At 51.6% G+C, this 18,940-nt stretch overlaps 1 protein-coding gene across 1 annotated transcript in view; it reads left to right on the top strand.

Moving 5' to 3' along the window:
* LOC308496054 (TBC1 domain family member 22B-like) overlaps nucleotides 1-18,940 on the top strand; it is a 51,003-nt gene that overhangs the window by 13,081 nt on the left and 18,982 nt on the right. The window contains exons 2-6 of the mRNA XM_081044657.1: nucleotides 990-1,046; nucleotides 7,391-7,722; nucleotides 10,423-10,602; nucleotides 11,147-11,217; nucleotides 14,617-14,745. Of these exons, the coding sequence (XP_080900783.1) occupies nucleotides 990-1,046; nucleotides 7,391-7,722; nucleotides 10,423-10,602; nucleotides 11,147-11,217; nucleotides 14,617-14,745 (769 nt within the window). The remainder of the gene's footprint in view (nucleotides 1-989; nucleotides 1,047-7,390; nucleotides 7,723-10,422; nucleotides 10,603-11,146; nucleotides 11,218-14,616; nucleotides 14,746-18,940) is intronic.

The following is an 18,940-nucleotide window of genomic DNA, read 5'->3' as shown; positions in this document are numbered from 1 at the left end:
AATCGTTTTATGTATGTCTCCTGGTACAGATATGTGTATATTTTTCTTAAGATAGATTTGGGAGTGAAAATACTGGGTCTTAGGGTATACACATTTCGTTCTTCCTAGATATGGCCAAACTTTTTTTGGTTTTTAATTTTTTATTGGGGAATATTGGGGAAGAGTGTGTTTTTCCAGGCTCATCAGCTCCGAGTCGTTGTCCTTCAGTCTAGTTGTGGAGGGCGCAGCTCAGCGCCAAGTCCAGTCGCCGTTTTCAATCTTAGTTGCAGGAGCGCAGCCCACCATCCCATGTGGGAATTGAACAGGCACCCTTTTTGTTGAGAGCTCGCGCTCTAACCAATAGCCATCCAGCCACCCCTCTGGAAGCTCAGCAGCAGCTCATCGTCTTCAATCTAGTTGTGGAGGGCACAGCTCACTGACCCATGTGGGACTTGAACCGGCAACCCTGTAGTTCAGAGCTCGTGCTCCAACCAACTGAGCCATCCTGCTGCCCCAAACTGTTTTTTGAAGTGGGTTGTATCACTTTATACCCCCACCAGCCATGTGTGAGAGTTCCTCGGTTGATACGTAGTGTTGTTCATTGCCTTTTAGCCCACGTGATCCTTTGGGATAGGTGATATTTCCATTTGACAGATAAGAAAACAGGTTCAAAGTGGTCAAGTATTTAGTGCAAGTTTTTAGAGGTGGTGGATGTCAGAACTGGGATTTGACTCAGCTCTCTCTGGCTCTAAAGTCCGTTACCTTCTGTGCTGCCTTCGTTACAGACAGGACCTCCTGACGTACTGTATGTAAGGCACTGAAGCCTCACCAGGGAAGATGAACGTGCCCAGAGACTTTTTTTATATAGTCGTTTGCTATCTTTGGGGGATGGATTGGATATACTTGCTCTCGGAGGGGAGCTGTTTCTCAGTCCCTTCCGAATCTGTGATGTGGATGGTACTCATCCAACATATTTCGTGTCCTGACAGCTTCCTTTGTTCTGCTTTTAGCATCCAGCCTGTGTACGGAGCACAGCACCTGCCTCTGGACCCTCGGCTCACCAAAAAGTAAGTCAAGATGTTTGCCTTTCATGCCGGTACTTCTTCCACCACCCCCAAATCCTCCCCTACTTTGTTGAAATGACAGTTTCCACTGTGATCTTTTCTAGCTTCTGCTCTGCTCTCTTTTGGATCAAAAGAGGAACAATCTTCTTACCTCTAAACAGTCTGTTACTAAGTGAGAAATTAGGTCGGCCGGTAAAGGAATGTGCACGATCAGGCAAGTGAAGAAAGTTTATTAAGAGAAAGTCTAGTTTATTAAGAGAAAGTCTGTCGGGCAGAGCAAAAGATGGCTACGGCCCGGGCTGCGTGTCTAAAGGAGACTTGCAACCCCAAGGAGGGGGTGAGGAGGGTTTTATAGGGGCTGTGCTGACAGGGTAGCCTTGTTTGAACAGAAAACGCTGACTGCCTGCAAGCCAGTAGCTGTTTTGTGGAATTTTCTGTTATCGCAAGTTGCCTGTCTGCAGGTGCAGGCCAACAGACATTCTGCTGTTTTCTGGCAGACACGGCTCTGTCTGTAAGTCGAGGTCTCTGAGATCCAACATTCAGAGACCTAACATGAAGTCAAGGTCTCTAACATTCAGAGACCTAACACATTGGAAATGGGTGTGTGTAGAGTTTGATGTTGAATTCTCTGTCCTGGTGAAAAGGTCTTTATTGATTAAGTATTGTCCTTAAATTGGATGACTGATGACCTTCTTCTAGCAGGAGAAGTGGTTTCTGGGGCCCATTGCTTTTGAACATAGGTAGGTCTCCCACCTTCTCCTCACTGACACTCTGAGAAGTGGGGCAAACAGAATATAACTCTAGGGCTGGTTTCCTTCTGGTCCTCTTTCTGTTCAAGGAAACCCAGCCATACAACAGAGCTAAAAGCTCCCTGGAGCTAGTTCTCTAGTAAAATTCTAATAAATTATCTTCAAACACAACAGAGTCCCTACTCAATCCAGGACGTGTGGATATATCGATCCCCCCGATATCACTTCATCACAACTTCCTCTAACGGGCCGTCACTGAGCCTCAATGAACTTCAGTGAGGAGACGGTCATCTCAGATTTTCCGAGAACTTTGGCCTCTGTCTTTGGCTGTGCTTAATCTTACAGACTTATTTCTATGAAAGCTGTAGTTTGTGGTGAAAACCGAATGATTTGAAAGGTGCAGGACACCTACGTTCTCATCCTCCTGGGGCCTGGTTAATAATGTCCTCCCTTTCTTCCTTCACAGTCATTAGGGAAGTAAAGATACTTACATTGGAGTATTCTGAATACCTAGAGAAATGCTGTTCTAGTTCCTATATTTGTATATATGCCGTACCGGGGTGCTATCCTAGTTGCAGATTACAAAGCTAGTCTCATATGAAGTTACACCGGTTACTGAGATGATTGGATTTATTTGAATGTTGCTAAATTCCCCACTCATTTCACATCCCTTTCCAGTGTCAAACATTATTTTTCTAAATCAATTTGTGTCGTATTTCTATTAAGTGAGGAGCCATATCAGTAAAACAGTGTAGTATTAATCAGCTTACAGAATGATCTTTGGTTTCCTAACCAGTATAACCGAAGCCACTCTTTTTCAAAATATCTGCAGATGTTTGTGTTAACAGTTAAGTAGTTATTATTCACCAAACAACTAAGTTTCTCTCCTAATAAGTATGCCATTTATATGGTTTTGTAAGTTTTTAGTTTCACCTGCGCTTCTCGAATCCCTTTTTCTTGACCACTTACTAGTTCCATGATCTTGGACAAATAACCTCTCTGAGCTTGTTTAGTTTCCTCGTCCATTAAATGGAAATAATCAGACTCACCTCACAGAGTTGTGAGGATTAAATGAGAAAGTGCTTTTTAAGCTCTAATTTGGCGTCCAGTTGTAAGGAGGGATGGAAAGGTGTCCATCAGAGGCCAGATGGGTTGTAACTTTGATACCGTTTGTTTTAATAACCTGGTTAAACTTCAAGCCCCCCTTGGGTTAGGTCGAATTTAGTTGGGAAATGTTAAAATGAGGCGGCCTATAAAGCACAGGCACCCCAAGCTAGAATTACCTAGATCGATTTTTTTTACCGTGACTACTGGGGTCAAAAGGGAAGAGACGTTTCTCCTCCACAGGCCTGTCCCTCCCTACATGTGGCTTCTTGTCATTCTGGCTGCGAACATAAACAGCCCGTTCTGTGTAGACAGGAAGTTGTTCCTACAGGGCCCAGGAGGTTATTTCCACAAGACGAGAGAGGCAGGGCCATCCGCACACTGGGGAGATTCTAGCTGTGCTGTGACCTGCTCAGTGTGCGTGGCTACTCCTCCTCCAGGCTGGGTATCCTACAAGGCCTCATCCTCCCCTCTTCTTTGTAACAGGTTTTCTAGGTAGAGGCGGTAGAGCGTGCGCGCGAGCTCTGCAGTCAGGTAGGCCTGGTGGGTTGGAGCCCAGACTTCGCTGCCTGCCCATTACCTCAGTCAGCCTCAGTTTCCTCATCTGTACATGGGAATAATAATAATAATAATACCTTATAGAATTATGAATGAGCATTAGTAAGAAAATGGGTATGTGTAAATATTAGCACAGAGCCTGGCACCTAGTATATAGCCTATAAATGTTAACATTTATGTACATATGAATTTATATTAATCTCTTTTGGAGAGAACAAAATGAATAAACGTGGATAATCTTCAAAGCCTTCAAACTTCCCATCATTGTCACTGGTCTATAGATTTGCTGCTGTCTCTCATTGGTGACCCCGGTACTTTTCCCTCTCGCTCTCCTCTTTCATTCTTGTGAGTGGTTCTCAGCGACCTTCTTCTGTCCTCAGACTCCCACCCGTGTCGGTGAGACCAGCTCCTTCCAGGAAGGCCTCGTCCTCAGGACACAGCTGACTTTTCTACCTGGTTGGTTGGGTTTGGGGTTTTGTGGGAGTAGGTGTCCCTAAAATAATTTCTAGCAGCCTCACAATGCTCTGCTTTGACTCTTGTCTTTCTGTCACAGAGAATGGCAGCCTTTCCTCCCTTCTTGTCTCTTCATTGTGTTGGAATGTGTCCTTCCAATTTCTATTTGCAGAAGCCTTCATCTGAGTACTTCTTAATCTAGTTCCCTTACACTGAATCTCCATCTGCTTTAAAAATGTGATGAAATACTTTAAATGCATAAAACAAGGTGTAGAGAAAAGTATAGCCAACGCGCATGGACCCAGCATGCAGCTGACTTACCTCCTTCGTTGTGCAGGAAGCTCAGCGGCCGTGAGAACCTGACCCTCAGCACAGCCGTGCCTGGTGTGTGTTTCAGTTCATTCCAGGCTGTGCATGGGCTCCCCCCAGTGTTACACTGTCAGCACCCAGTCAGTTCTTCGACCTGAGTTAGAATTCAGCTTCTCGATTTGATGGTTTATTTAAAGAATCCTCAAAACGTCAAGAGGATTTTTAGGAAACATCAACCAGAAAACCCAGTAGTTAACCTTGCTATCTAAAGCGCTCCCTGTCACTCTGTAGGATTCATTCATTATGTGCAATCTTGAGGTATGCGCGGCCTCCGAAGAGGAAAACAGTAATAATCAGCACGTCCTCCTGCGCAGTATTTCATCGATGACTGGTCATTCTTACACATCTGCCTGTTTGGCCGCGGCCCCTCCGCGGTGTGTGCTGCAGGTTGGGGAGCCTGGGTCCCCTTTACAGGGGAGAAGCAGCCACAGTGATGAGTCCAGAACCTGCGACCTCAGCAGGTCTGCAGAGGAGCAATTTGCCTTCTGGCTCATGGGGACTTTTGACATGCAGATACTTGTACTGCCTTGCCTCAGTTTTATTTTCTTTGATTCGTTTGTTTCCGATTATTCATTCAGTAGCTTTATAAGTACTCTCACTTTGGGAATTGACGAAAGCCAACAAAACAACATTTTCCACTGAATAAGAGAAGTAATAAGCTCATTGTAAAAATCATGAATAATTCCGAGAAGTATAAAAATGGAATGAAATGTCACCTATAATTCTACAGCCCAGAGATAAGCACTGTTCACATTTTGATGCATTTTCTTCCCGATTTATGCATATACTTCTATGCTTATACTTTTCTATAAATACAGAGATCATTAAAAATGCATCATTTGGTTCCAAGTTTTACTTTATCGGGATCGTTTTCTAGTGTTATTAAATACCTTCAGGATGTGATTTTCACTGGCAGTATAACATTCCATCTGGTGGCTGAACCATAATTTATTTCATCATTTCCAATTTCCGGATGTCTGTGTTATTTTCCGTTTTTAACCAAAATAATACCACTATAAACTTTTAGATCATTTTTGTTTGACTTTCTGATTATGTTCCTATGGTCAGAGATTATGAATCATTTTAAGGCTCACGGTGTGTGTGATGCCAGATTGTTTTCCAGAAGGTTGTACAACATACTCTCCCAGCTGCAGGATTAGATAGCTGGTCTCACTACACCCTGGTCAGCTACAGAGAATATGTCTTTAAATCTGTGCTAATTTAGTGGGTGGAAAATGGTATCTTGTTTCTACCATATTTGAGCCGTTACATCTTGTAATCTTGTGTTCTCTCTTGTGTTAATTAGTGTAATATGTTTTCTTTTGCTCTGTGTGATGCTAGTGTTTCAGGATAATCCCTCAGTGATATCTGACTCCTTTTTTGATGTTAATAACAGGGACATTCGGATGAGCTGTGAGTTACCAGTGTGTATTATCAGTGTTAATATTGTCTGTCAGAATAAATACTGGACTCATCTAGGGAGATGGGACAGGTTGTTAGACTACCTACCTCCACCCAAAGGAAGAAACATCCCTTGGAAATGGGGGAACTGCAGCTCTCTGGCAGAGCCTTGTTTTCACTCTGGAGTTGCCCTCCTTGTTGGGGGAACAATGAGGCATTTTAATGATGTTTTTGCCCATTGCATTCCAGTCCCCAGGTGTAAACTTACACAAGGCACATCCTCCGCTTCCCTGTTTGGGGTCTAAGGGATGCTCGGTGAGACCGAGTTAGAAATGTCCCTGCCACATAGTCCCCTGGGGTCCCCACACCTTAGGAGGGAAACACAAAGAGGAAAAGTTCAGGAAAGTAGGAATGGTCTATATGACTCAGGACTAGGCTCTCTTTCTCAATGAGTTAATCTAGTGTTCCTAAAATCTGCACCATTTTTTTTTCTGTACCATATTCTGTACTATTATTTATTAAATGAATTTGAAAAAATAAACTCATTTACTCAATTAGATTTATTTACAAAAATACCTGTGATCACTTACAAAAGGAAAACCAATACCATTTGCCAAAAATAGAAAGTAACCTTAAAAATAAATACAGTTTAAAACAAAACAGTTTTTATAATTAAGTTCTAAGCCAGGTCCTGTTGCTTGCAAATATGTCAGTCCTGAGTCTGCCCTCACTTTTTTAAAAAAAAACCGTCTTGAAGACAGAGTAGCACTGAACTGAAACCATCTCCTCAAGGTCAGCAGAAGGACTTGAACAGAATAGAAAAGGACAGCTTATTGATTTTGGTACTCAATGTTTAATGCTACGTTTGGACTACCTGAAATGACCTCGTGTTCTACCAGTAGTTTATGTCCTACTCTGAGGAATAGTTCAGGTTATGTTGCCTTACCAGCTTAACTCTGAAATCTCAGTGGATTGACACGACGAAGTTTGTTTCTTGCTCATGTTACCGTGTTTTCCCCAAAATAAGACCTAGTTGGTCAACCAGCTCTAATGTGTCTTTTGGAGCAAAAATTAATGGACCCAGTCTTATTTTACTGTAATATAAGATTGGGTCTTTACAATATACAATATATAATATATAACATATAATGTATAGTATAATATAACACTGGGTCTCATATTAATTTTTGCTCCAAAAGACACATTAGAGCTGCTTGTCTGGCTAGGTCTTAGTTTTGGGGAAACAGGATACCTACCCGTCCAGAGTGAAATTGGGTGGGCATGAAGGGCAGCCTCTGTATTGCAGGCTGAGGAGGCGCCACCCTCTGGAGCCTCTTCCTTTCCCACAGTAGAGGAAAGATTCTAGAGAACGCACCTCTGTTCTTTTGCACTTGGGCTTGGAAGTAACTGCCTCACTTCTCTCCTCAGCTCATTGGCCAGAGCGAGTCACATGGCCTTGCCTAAGTTCAAGGGCCTGGGAAGTAGAGGAGCACAGGGAACATTTGGGGAACACTGCTGTCTTCGCCACATCTGTCTCTGCAGCCGAGGCTGGTCTAGATGCATCTAGATGAGGAGTGGATGTGGGTGTGATTTCTCTGGAGAAGGGAATGACTGTAGGTGAGATGCTGCTAGTACTGTTAATAGTACATTAAGCAAGGAAAGTGGTACGAGGGCTCAGACTATTCCTTGGTAATGGTGTCTCCTTTCTTAAAGCTTCAGTAAAGAATGGTCAAAAGTCAGCGCAGTTCCCCTGAAGAACAAGAAGGCCTCCAGTTTCCATGAGTTTGCCCGGAATACCAGTGACGCTTGGGACGTTGGTGATGATGAGGAAGAGGACTTTTCCTCCCCTCCTTTCCAAACTCTGAACTCAAAAGTTGCTTTGGCCACCGCAGCCCAAGTCCTGGAAAACCACAGCAAGCTGCGGGGGAAACCCGAACGGTGCCAGTCAGCAGCATCCGACACCCCTGCCAGCTACAAGGTCATTGTCATGCAGGGTGTCATGCGGGGCCTCTCGTCCCGCTCCTCACATAAGAACACAGGACACGGTGAGGCCAAAAAGGAACACCCACGAAGCCATAGATGGGGGAGTCATATTCTCGCTAGTGGCTGGGTTGGAGACACAGGAAGCAGGAGCCACACAATCTGCAACCTGCTGTCCACTTCTCTGCAATCCGCAACCCGCACTCCGCCGTGCTAACTGCGATCCGCGCTTGCTAGCCACCATCTTCTTGCTAGCCCCCATTTGCTGCTAGCATAGCTAACAGCAGTTATATTCCTGGCCAATGGCTGACTGGTAATAGCTGATGGCCAACTAGCCACAGCTGATGGTCATCCAATCACAGTTGATGGCCATTTACTACCCGAGTGAGCACTTTTCCACGTGAGGCTCTCTGGGGCTCTGTCCCCACAGTCATAAATTCCAGCTGTGACGCCCAACTGTCCAGAAATGCCAGTAAGTCTATCCCGCTGCCCTTCAGAGCCTCAGTGTTCCCAGGGGAGTGCGTTGTAAATCAAAATCATTTGTCTTTAGGGCGTCACTCAGATTTTCCAATGGATGATAAGTAAGCGAGCAGAGCCTCAGGTCCGACCTCAGGGCGCCTCACTGGGCATGAGTGGCCCTTGCTCCTCCCACCTCAGAGGCTGCCTGGCCCTGCGACCTGGGGCTTCCCTACCCGACACTGAGGGGCTGCCTGCCAGTCTCTTCTTCCTTTCCCTACACGGGGGTCCAGAACTTTTGTGGTTTGATTGCTTCCCATTGCTTTAGGCCTGGTCAGGTTAAAGAATATTAACTAATGTATTGAAAGTTGTTAGCAGCTGAATTTCACAAACATTTGGTGCTGTAGGTTGGCCTCCTCATCGTGGGGAACAGCCACGAGCATAAGGGTGTCCTTTTCCTGTTCCTGAGGGACGGAGCAACATGGGCCTGAGGGCCCTGGGTCCCACCAGGTTGGGTGGAGCGGGAGGAGATGCCCCTTCTGTGTGTCTTCAGGACACTGGCTTCAGTAACTGGTTGGAGTGATGGTGGCTTTATCAGATGTTTGGGGCCCCTCAGGGTACTCTTTTAAATATGCATGGCTGTATTTAATGCTGTCCTAAGGGTTTTATGGGAGCCAGTTATACTGAGCTGGAGGGGAAGTGCCCTCGTTCTAGTGAAAGTTACAACAGGACTGGTAGAGGGGAAACAGGAAAGAGAAGCGTGTCAGAGCCCTGGGGCAGGTCCTGGCGCAGGTTCTAAGAGAACGTCTTTTCCAGTTTCACATGAAGCACGAGGTCGTGGAATTTCGCTGTAAGGCTGTAAAGTCATTCCCTGGTCACTTTCCATCGCCGACTGGAGCTCCAGCCTGAAACTTTCTCAGTGCTGCGCCCACGCGGGCGTGGTGTTGGTCACCCACAGCTGCAGGCTGCGGACAGTCCACGTGGTGACCCCGGGTCTCCGGAGGGGGCCGGCGTGAGGAGGCCCGTCCAGGGTCCCTGAGCAGCTGCCCTGTGCAGTCGGGAGGGACCGAGCCTTCCCTCTGGGGTCGCCTCTGTGAGCTTCTGTCTGGGAGTCGCTGGTGTCAGAGGTCACGTCGGCCGGTCTCAGCTCTGCAGTGTGTGGTCTGCGTTTTCTAGGCTTTGGGTCACACTGGGCGTCCGGCCAAGTGCCTGTGGCAGTTGTTTCTGTAAACCTTCTCGTGCTGCTGCTGGTTTCGTGGTCACTGTTTCATTCTTGTTGGGTCACAAGAATGAAATGACTACTGCTTTCCAACGTCCAGGTATGTAAAGGACATGAAACAGTCATGAAAGGACAGTCAGAGATTAAACTGAGTTTCGTTTGGGGTAGTAAAATAAGAGTTTTGGAGTCAGAAAGATCTAAGGTGGCCTCTCGTCTCTCCCTTGAGAATTACTTAACGTCTCTGAGCTTCAGTTCCCACCTCCGCACAGTGGTGATGACGTCCTACTGTGTGTTGTAAGGATCAGATGAGAGCTATGGAAACGTGACCAGCATGATGCCTCATACACAGTAAGCACTCAGTAAACGCTAGTCCTACACTGCTCATTCTCCTACCTGCCGTCTAGGTTAGAAACGTCTAGAAGCAGGCACAGAGTTTAGCTGGAGTCGTGTTCCTGTTATTTCAGTCCCATCCCAGCAGAATTAAAAGCTGGTTCATGTGGTGGGAAGTGTAGGAGCACAGAGGAGCTGCAGCCACCCAGAGCGGGATTGCTTTAGGCCAGGACTTCTCAGCCGGTGAGCAGGGCACACAGGTGGTCAGGGACAGGTTGGAGCTGGGCCAGGGGCAGCTGTGGGGGCTGGGACTTCAGGAGAGCAGCCACCTCCTTTCACTGCAGCACACTTTATAGTGTCGTTTCTTTTGGGCTCCGTGACGTGTGAAGGGAAGGCAAACAGCGCCTTACACTGCGTGGCCCCCAAACTCAGTTAGGTACCAAGAAAATGTCCAGCTTGGGGTAGAAAGAAAATATCTGCTTGCCCTCGGGAGTCACCAGAACAATTTTCAAAGTTGCTGCGGCATCGGAGTCTGCAAGCACACAGGGTGTGTGGTATGTGTGGTAAAAATGCAGCCTGGCCGCTGGCAGACAGTGGAGCAGAGCTGAGTGTCCCTCCCCCGCTGCCCCTCAGCTGGGCGCCGCAGCCTGTCAGCCGTGGCTCTGGGGGAGGAGCCCCGTCCTGAACAGGCCGCTGTGAGGTTTCTCAGATTCTGTGCTCTTCACACAGTCGCTGCTCTTTCTCTTTCAAATGATCTCAGGTGACACATGCCTGAGGAACGCACTCCACAAACAGCAGTCACTCCCTCTCCGACCCATCATCCCCCTGGTAGCCCGGATCTCAGACCAGAACGCCTCTGGGGCGCCCCCGATGACTGTCCGGGAGAAAACCCGCCTAGAAAAATTCCGTCAGCTTCTCTCCAGCCACAACACCGACTTAGGTGAGTCCTGGGAGCCTGGACGAGACAGGACCTCTTGGTGCCTGGGATTCTGAGACCTGGAAGCTACTGCTCTTTATTCTTCCTTCTTTTACTTTTCCAGCATCTCCTGATCTGGTGCCCACTGCAGTGACATGCAGGTATTCAGTCACACGTGGGTTACTAGGAATTAGGGACCCAGTGAGGTGGGAGCGGACTCGGGGGCCTGTAGACCATAGTGCAGCTACTCCGGTGTTGGTCTCCCCACCTCAGGCGATTGGTATGGAAATCCACACCCACCGGCCTTTCTCTTCCCCTCCAGCTCTGATCTCGGAGCTGACCGGGCCCCTGCGGGCCGAGTCGTGTCCTTGGTACCTTGCTGCTCAGGGCTGTTGTCTGGGGCTGTTTCCTGGTGCTTGTCAGTAGCTGGTGGCGGTGGTTGTGGTCATGGTGACGGTGGCAATCCTCTGACTTGAATGGCGGGAGGCATGAGGAAGTGCCGGCTGAGGTTTGTTTTAGGGCATTTGTAGGAAGAGCTAAATCCAACGACGCTGTTATCTGTTTGCAGATGAACTGAGGAAATGCAGCTGGCCTGGGGTTCCCAGGGAGGTCCGGCCTGTGACCTGGAGGCTCCTGTCGGTGAGTCCCGCCCTCTGTAGGGCAGCGGGGGCTCACTCCGCCCTGCTTGGCTGCTGAGGGCAGTCTGGGCCCGTCAGTCTCGCTCCGGAGACTCTGTGTCCTACTGGGTGTTACAGAACTGGGGGACCGTCCTGTTTCTGTGCGTAAACACACACGTCCTTGAGAGTTTTTTCCCACCCGTGTAGAAGGGCACAAGTGTGTTCCTATCGTCACACTCTCACTTTCTCACCCCCGAGGAGAAAGAATCTGGTGAGGCCGGGGGATCCCGCCCTCGTTTGGGAAGCTCCCACGGTCCCAGTGTTTCACTGCTTTCTCGGTAGGAATAAGCCAAGTGGTGAAACCCAAGTGGTGAAACCCGCTTCGCAGCTGTGAGGAGTTAATAATGGGCCTCCCTCAGAAGCTGCTCTAGTCCCATTTCACTAAAGTGCAGAGCGCCAGGCCGGCCACTACGATAGGGCGTGGATTTCCTAAGCCTGTGGCAGTCATCTCTCACCCAGTAAGGATTTATCGAGCGCCTGCTGTTTGCCAGGCACGGTGCCAGGTGCCGGGAGGTAGGAGAATGAAGACACCGAGGCCCTGCCCTCTAGGCACCGCCGTGCAATGGCGCACAGCCGCCTGCAGGAGGAGGGGTCTCTCCTGACGGCTCCCACGTCCCTCTGGCAACCACATAATCAGTGCCTCTGCCACTTCTAGTCAGTGCGAATGCTGTTAGGAGTCGATGTGATGAGAACGGAACAGGAGATGTCAGCAGTGAGAGTGGGCTCTAGACCAGGGACAAGAATGGAAGTTGCCTGGAGCTCTGGCTGGGGGGGGGGGGGGGCTGCTGCCAGTTATGTGTCTGGGCGTCGCAGCCGCTGTGTCACAGCTTCCATCGGCTTCCTAAGCCGGTCATTCTGAGTGTGACCGTGTAAAGAATGGGAAGTGGCCCACACTTACACGGCACGTCACTGAGATGTGCCGCAGACATGGCCCCTCCCCGCGATTCTCTTAAGTACTGCTTTGCGCACACACAGCCCTCGGAGGCCCCGACGTGGGTCCAGTTCCCTCCGACCGACCTGCATTCACTGCCCGACTGCGCCAACTCCCGGAGCTCTGGCGCCACCAGCGGTACCAGCCCGAGGGCAGTGAGCTCTGGCGCCACCAGCGGTACCAGCCCGAGGCGGTGAGGTCTGGCGCCACCAGCGGTACCAGCCCGAGGGCGGTGAGCTCTGGCGCCACCAGCGGTACCAGCCCGAGGGCGGTGAGCTCTGGCGCCACCAGCGGTACCAGCCCGAGGGCGGTGAGGTCTGGCGCCACCAGGGGTACCAGCCCGAGGGCGGTGAGGTCTGGCGCCACCAGCGGTACCAGCCCGAGGCGGTGAGGTCTGGCGCCACCAGCGGTACCAGCCCGAGGGCGGTGAGCTCTGGCGCCACCAGCGGTACCGGCCCGAGGGCGGTGAGCTCTGGCGCCACCAGCGGTACCGGCCCGAGGTGGTGAGGTCTGGCGCCACCAGCGGTACCAGCCCGAGGCGGTGAGGTCTGGCGCCACCAGCGGTACCAGCCCGAGGTCTGGCGCCACCAGCGGTACCAGCCCGAGGCGGTGAGGTCTGGCGCCACCAGCGGTACCAGCCCGAGGCGGTGAGGTCTGGCGCCACCAGCGGTACCAGCCCGAGGGCGGTGAGCTCTGGCGCCACCAGCGGTACCAGCCCGAGGGCGGTGAGCTCTGGCGCCACCAGCGGTACCAGCCCGAGGGCGGTGAGGTCTGGCGCCACCAGCGGTACCAGCCCGAGGCGGTGAGGTCTGGCGCCACCAGCGGTACCAGCCCGAGGTCTGGCGCCACCAGCGGTACCGGCCCGAGGCGGTGAGGTCTGGCGCCACCAGCGGTACCAGCCCGAGGTCTGGCGCCACCAGCGGTACCGGCCCGAGGTCTGGCGCCACCAGCGGTACCGGCCCGAGGGCGGTGAGGTCTGGCGCCACCAGCGGTACCAGCCCGAGGCGGTGAGGTCTGGCGCCACCAGCGGTACCAGCCCGAGGTCTGGCGCCACCAGCGGTACCAGCCCGAGGCGGTGAGGTCTGGCGCCACCAGCGGTACCATCCCGAGGTGGTGAGGTCTGGCGCCACCAGCGGTACCAGCCCGAGGTCTGGCGCCACCAGCGGTACCGGCCCGAGGGCGGTGAGGTCTGGCGCCACCAGCGGTACCAGCCCGAGGCGGTGAGGTCTGGCGCCACCAGCGGTACCAGCCCGAGGTCTGGCGCCACCAGCGGTACCGGCCCGAGGCGGTGAGGTCTGGCGCCACCAGCGGTACCAGCCCGAGGTCTGGCGCCACCAGCGGTACCGGCCCGAGGGCGGTGAGGTCTGGCGCCACCAGCGGTACCGGCCCGAGGGCGGTGAGGTCTGGCGCCACCAGCGGTACCGGCCCGAGGGCGGTGAGGTCTGGCGCCACCAGCGGTACCGGCCCGAGGGCGGTGAGGTCTGGCGCCACCAGCGGTACCGGCCCGAGGGCGGTGAGGTCTGGCGCCACCAGCGGTACCAGCCCGAGGTCTGGCGCCACCAGCGGTACCGGCCCGAGGGCGGTGAGGTCTGGCGCCACCAGCGGTACCGGCCCGAGGGCGGTGAGGTCTGGCGCCACCAGCGGTACCGGCCCGAGGGCGGTGAGGTCTGGCGCCACCAGCGGTACCGGCCCGAGGGCGGTGAGGTCTGGCGCCACCAGCGGTACCGGCCCGAGGGCGGTGAGGTCTGGCGCCACCAGCGGTACCGGCCCGAGGGCGGTGAGGTCTGGCGCCACCAGCGGTACCAGCCCGAGGTCTGGCGCCACCAGCGGTACCGGCCCGAGGGCGGTGAGGTCTGGCGCCACCAGCGGTACCGGCCCGAGGGCGGTGAGGTCTGGCGCCACCAGCGGTACCGGCCCGAGGGCGGTGAGGTCTGGCGCCACCAGCGGTACCGGCCCGAGGGCGGTGAGGTCTGGCGCCACCAGCGGTACCGGCCCGAGGGCGGTGAGGTCTGGCGCCACCAGCGGTACCGGCCCGAGGGCGGTGAGGTCTGGCGCCACCAGCGGTACCGGCCCGAGGGCGGTGAGGTCTGGCGCCACCAGCGGTACCGGCCCGAGGGCGGTGAGCTCTGGCGCCACCAGCGGTACCGGCCCGAGGGCGGTGAGCTCTGGCGCCACCAGTGGTACCAGCCCGAGGGCAGTGCAGGGCGGTGAGAGGAACGAGCCGGGAAGCGGGGTCACTGCCCACAGGTGGAGCTTGTTGTGAGGAGACGGCAGACCCTGGGTGGCCCAAACCAGAGCGGGCTGACCCTTGTCTGCTGGCAGCTTTCCTTCCGTTCCTTTGATGGTTTCCCAGCCACTGCTCAGGCTGAAATGAAAACAGGATCCTGCCCCCAGTGTGTGTCCCCGTCTGACCGGCAGTCCTGTCCGCAGGGCTATCTCCCCGCCAACACCGAGAGGAGGTCGCTGACGCTGCAGCGGAAGCGGGCGGAGTATTTCGGCTTCATCGAGCAGTATTACGACTCTCGGAATGAGGAGCATCACCAGGACACGTACCGACAGGTAGAGTCATCCCTGCTGCCTTTTCCTTCCTCGTCCTGATCTCAGGTGCCCTGGGAGTGGTGTCGGGGGACAGGTGGGCTTTCCAAGTCCTCAGGCTGTGGTGTGCTGCTGTGGAGCTGCATTTCTTCCTGGGGGTACGTGGAGTAGGTGTGGGGGTCTGGAAACAAATTTGTACCCGGACCAGTTCCCCTCTGTCTAATCAGTCTTTCTGATTTTAGCCCTTTTTAAATAGATATTTTATCCACTGGTCAGTGGCCGTGCTTCTCAAATGTAATGTGCATGCAAATCACCTAGGATTCTGATAAAATGCCCCCTGGGAATTCTGATAAAGTGCAAACCCTAATCAGTAGGTCTGGAGTGAGCCCTTTCCTTCCCATGAGCCCCTGGGTGATGCCAGTGCTGCTGTTTCACAGACCTCACTGCGAGCAGAGAGGGTGATGGGAGACGAGGAGAGATGTGATCCCTCAGGAGTGGTCCAGACCCCAGAGTGGGACGTCAGTGTGTCCTTCTGGCAGTGGCAGTACCTGTTCAGCACCCATGTCTGTCTGTCTGTCTGCTGGAGCTCTAGTGAGCAGCAGACTTGTCAGGGAGTGTCCCGTGATTGCCCGTAGTGGTCCCCACAGCCTGAAGAAACATAGAGGGGGCAGAGAACAGTCTGGTGGCTGCAGAAGAGGGGACAAGACGCGGATCAGCTGTCTACAACGGTGCTGAGAACGGAAGTAGCCCCTGCCGCTGCTAGCGTCGTTTCTAGGATTGTTAGATGGGCCAGTGGGAATCCCAAGGCCGACACCAACTGTAGTGACCTCTTTAGTAAGAGGAGTCAGAACTTCCGGTGCCAGTTACTGGAGCTCAGCTCCCCTCGGGTTTTCCTCTCTTCTTACACGTCATGACTTCATGCGCAGATTCTCTGGTTCCTATCCTGGCACGTTTTTGCAGCTGTCAGAGTTCTTTCAGTTCTTGCAAACTTGAAGAGTAAGATTCAGAAAGAGGGGTACATGCTTTGATCATCACACCTGTTAAAGGTACCAACTCAGAGTGAAACACATCAGAGCAATAGGGAAAAACGGGAGATTCTCTTAGGTTGTGAAGCGTATTGCTTTTTGAGAGAAGTCGTTTTGGGAGGGTAGGTTTCCTCACTGTTCAGTAAGCTATTGCTTCAATGGAAACGTATTGCAGATGGGCAGGTAGGTTTAACCAGCCTTTTTTTATATGTCAGTTCTTTTCCAAGATAAATTATGCTCTCACTCTTACTCCCTTGATTCCTATTTCTTATTCAGAAAATAACTGCTCAAAAGAACAAACTGGCATTTTTGTGTTTTTGGACATGGCTTTTCTTTTTCAGATTCACATTGACATTCCAAGGACGAATCCTCTCATTCCATTGTTCCAGCAACCGCTTGTACAGGAGGTTAGGGAAGTACCTAATGTTGTCGGCTCTTTTCCCGTCGTACCTCTGAGGCACCTGTTCTGTGTGGACGCGTGCTAGCGCCCTCCCTCCACTCACGGGCAGGTTCACGGCTCACAGTGATAGTACCCGATACAGAGTTTGGTCTCTTCGGACCACTTTCTGGTGCATTCTCGTTTGATCTGCTAACAAACCTCGGGGCAGAGTAGGGACTTGCCCAGAGTTTTGAGGCATTTCGTGACAGAATGAAGACGAGGACCCACATCTTAGAATTCCTGGTCCTGTGTTTGCTCTACTTTATCAAGTTGGGATAATGATTTTTTTTTCTATTGTGGTCAATATACATGACATGAAATTTTAAATTGTGACCATTTTTAAGTGTACTTTTCAGTGCTATTAAGTACATGCCCTTGTTGTACAACCATCACCACCCTCCATCCTTAGAACTTTTTATCTTCCCAAAGTGAAACTCTATACCCATTAAACAATAACTCTCCATTTCCCAGCAATCACCGCTCTACTTTCTATTGATATGAGTTAATTATTCTCAATACCTCAAATAAGTGGGATCAAACAGTATTTGTCCTTTTGTGTCTGGCTTATGTCACTGAGCATAATGTCTTCAAGCTTCATCCATGTTGTAGCCTGTGTCAGAATTTCCTTTTAAAGACTGAGTGATATTTCATCATGTGTATATAACACGTACTGTTGACCTGTTCATCCAGCACTGGACAGTTGGGTTGCGTCCACCTTTGGGTTTTGTGAATACTGCTGCTAGAAACGTGGGCACCAGATCTGTTTGAGTCCCCGTTTTAAATTCTTTTGGGTGTCACCAGAAGTTGAATTAGTAATGATACTTTGAGACCTAACAAGTTGGCAAAGCACATGGAAGGTCTCGGTGGGACTATCGCCTTTTGCCCGAGCAGTGACTATAATCTCCTTGAGATGAGCGGTTGCCTTTGCGGCTTCACGGTAGCGAGGATGCTGGGTTAGAGTCCTCTTTGAATTTCCCTTTCAGGGATCCTCATAGTAGAGAGAGGGGGGTAAAATAAGTTTTATTAGCTTTAGAGTATATTCATAATTCTGTTTAATCATAGATATCTCTACTGGTGGGATCCCTCAGGACGTACCCATTGCGTAAAGAAGATTTTGAGGGTGACACCATTATTTTAGCTCTAAGAGTCCGCTCAAAGGAAGTTAAAAACCGTCAGGATCCCTCTGTTTCTCCCATACGCTTTCCCAGGGCTCAGCCCTGCTCGTTCCTCATTTCAACGTGGAGATGTTCAGAATCTTCCACCTGTGCAAGCTTACTCTAAACTTGGAGACAGGGAAAGTAGTTTGTTTAAAACGTTTCTCCTGCTGGTGGAACCTGAACACAAAGAAGGAAAATCAAAACTTCCCAGTTTTTCTAGAATCCCCTTTCCATCTAGCAGATGTAAAATGCCAACCAAGGAGCAGAGAACTAAGTACCCTGAATACTAAAGACTTGCTCTGCAAACCTGAAAGATACGTGAGCATTAACTATAGAAGTGAGCATTGCCCGCACTAGTAGAAGAGGTGTAGAAAATCCTTCGGGGATTATCCTCTCCTCCCCTCTCGCGAGGCAGGACTATTCCAGGCTTTTCTCTGGTGAAGATGCCATGGTCCCCTCTGGTACCCAGGCCGGTGCTGGCCAATTCCGTCCCTTTGGCGTCATCTCACTTGTACAGGGTGAGTGTGTCTGCGCTGTGCCATCCTGACTAGGACGTATCGCAGGTCTCCTGGTTCTGAAGGGCTGGTCCCCACCCCTTGGCCGTTGTTAATGCCAGTCAGCAAGGATTGTGTGTTCACAAGGGGTGATCGGTAGTGTGCAGTACAAGCCCTGGCAGGTCCTTCAGAAGGACTGACCTGGAGGAGCCTTTAACAGAGACATCCAGACAGACACGGGCCACAGGAGGTGTGAGGAGACAGAGAGGCGGAGAATCCTTGGGAACTTACTGAACGTGGAGGGTGTAGCTTGAGTTCCACTTTCAAGGGCGGGAGGGTCATTGAGCAGCAGAGAGGAAATGTGTCGGAGGGCCCCACCATGAGAATGTTGGGTCTCACAGAAGTGAGGATGCCCCGGCCTTCATTCAGCCCCAGGGAGCACGTGGGCAGGTCTAGTGGAGGCAGAGAGGCAGCTCCTTCCGGGCAGGGCTTTGTTCTCACTGCTTGGAGGGGCAGGAGTGTAGGCAGTGGGAGTCTCAGCTCTCTGCCAGCTGGAAGGCAGACTCTACCCCAGCTGGGAAACAGCCTTTATTGTCTTCAGATGCTCCGCTTCTCTCCTACACTAGCCAACAAACTCCAAAACCACACAACCATTTTCTTTTATTGTTCTCCATGTGAGCATTTTTGTCCCTCCACCTGACCTCCAGGAGGGCCTCTGCAGTCTGCCCGGAGCCGGCTGGTTGGGGCTCTGCAAAGCCATGTGCTGGGGAGGCCCTGTAATCTCCTGTCCTTGGTACGTAGTCGCCGTCACCTCTGCCACCCCTCTGGGTGGTTCACAGGGACATGAGCAGCCCAGGAGTTGTGGTCAGCAGGATAAGCCAGGGAAGGAGGATTTTCAGGGTGAGAGAAGATGGGGGGAAAGTTCAGAGGGCCCAATGAAAGCAGAGGGGAGTGTAGCTGACTGGGCCAGACTTTGTAAGTGGACCGTACAGAGCTTTTCTCTCTCCCCCTCCTCAGCCTCTGGCCTCTGTGGCTAATACACTTCATTCCAGGGTCTTTGCTGTGGAGGCCCAGGCTGATGTCTCTGTTCTCAGATTCGCAGCT

The sequence above is a fragment of the Rhinolophus hipposideros genome, assembly GCF_964194185.1.
Source record: "Rhinolophus hipposideros genome assembly, chromosome: 3".
NCBI classification, from domain to species: domain Eukaryota; kingdom Metazoa; phylum Chordata; class Mammalia; order Chiroptera; family Rhinolophidae; genus Rhinolophus; species Rhinolophus hipposideros.
Note: the sequence above shows the minus strand (reverse complement) of the source record. Positions and strands in the feature narration are given on the sequence as shown.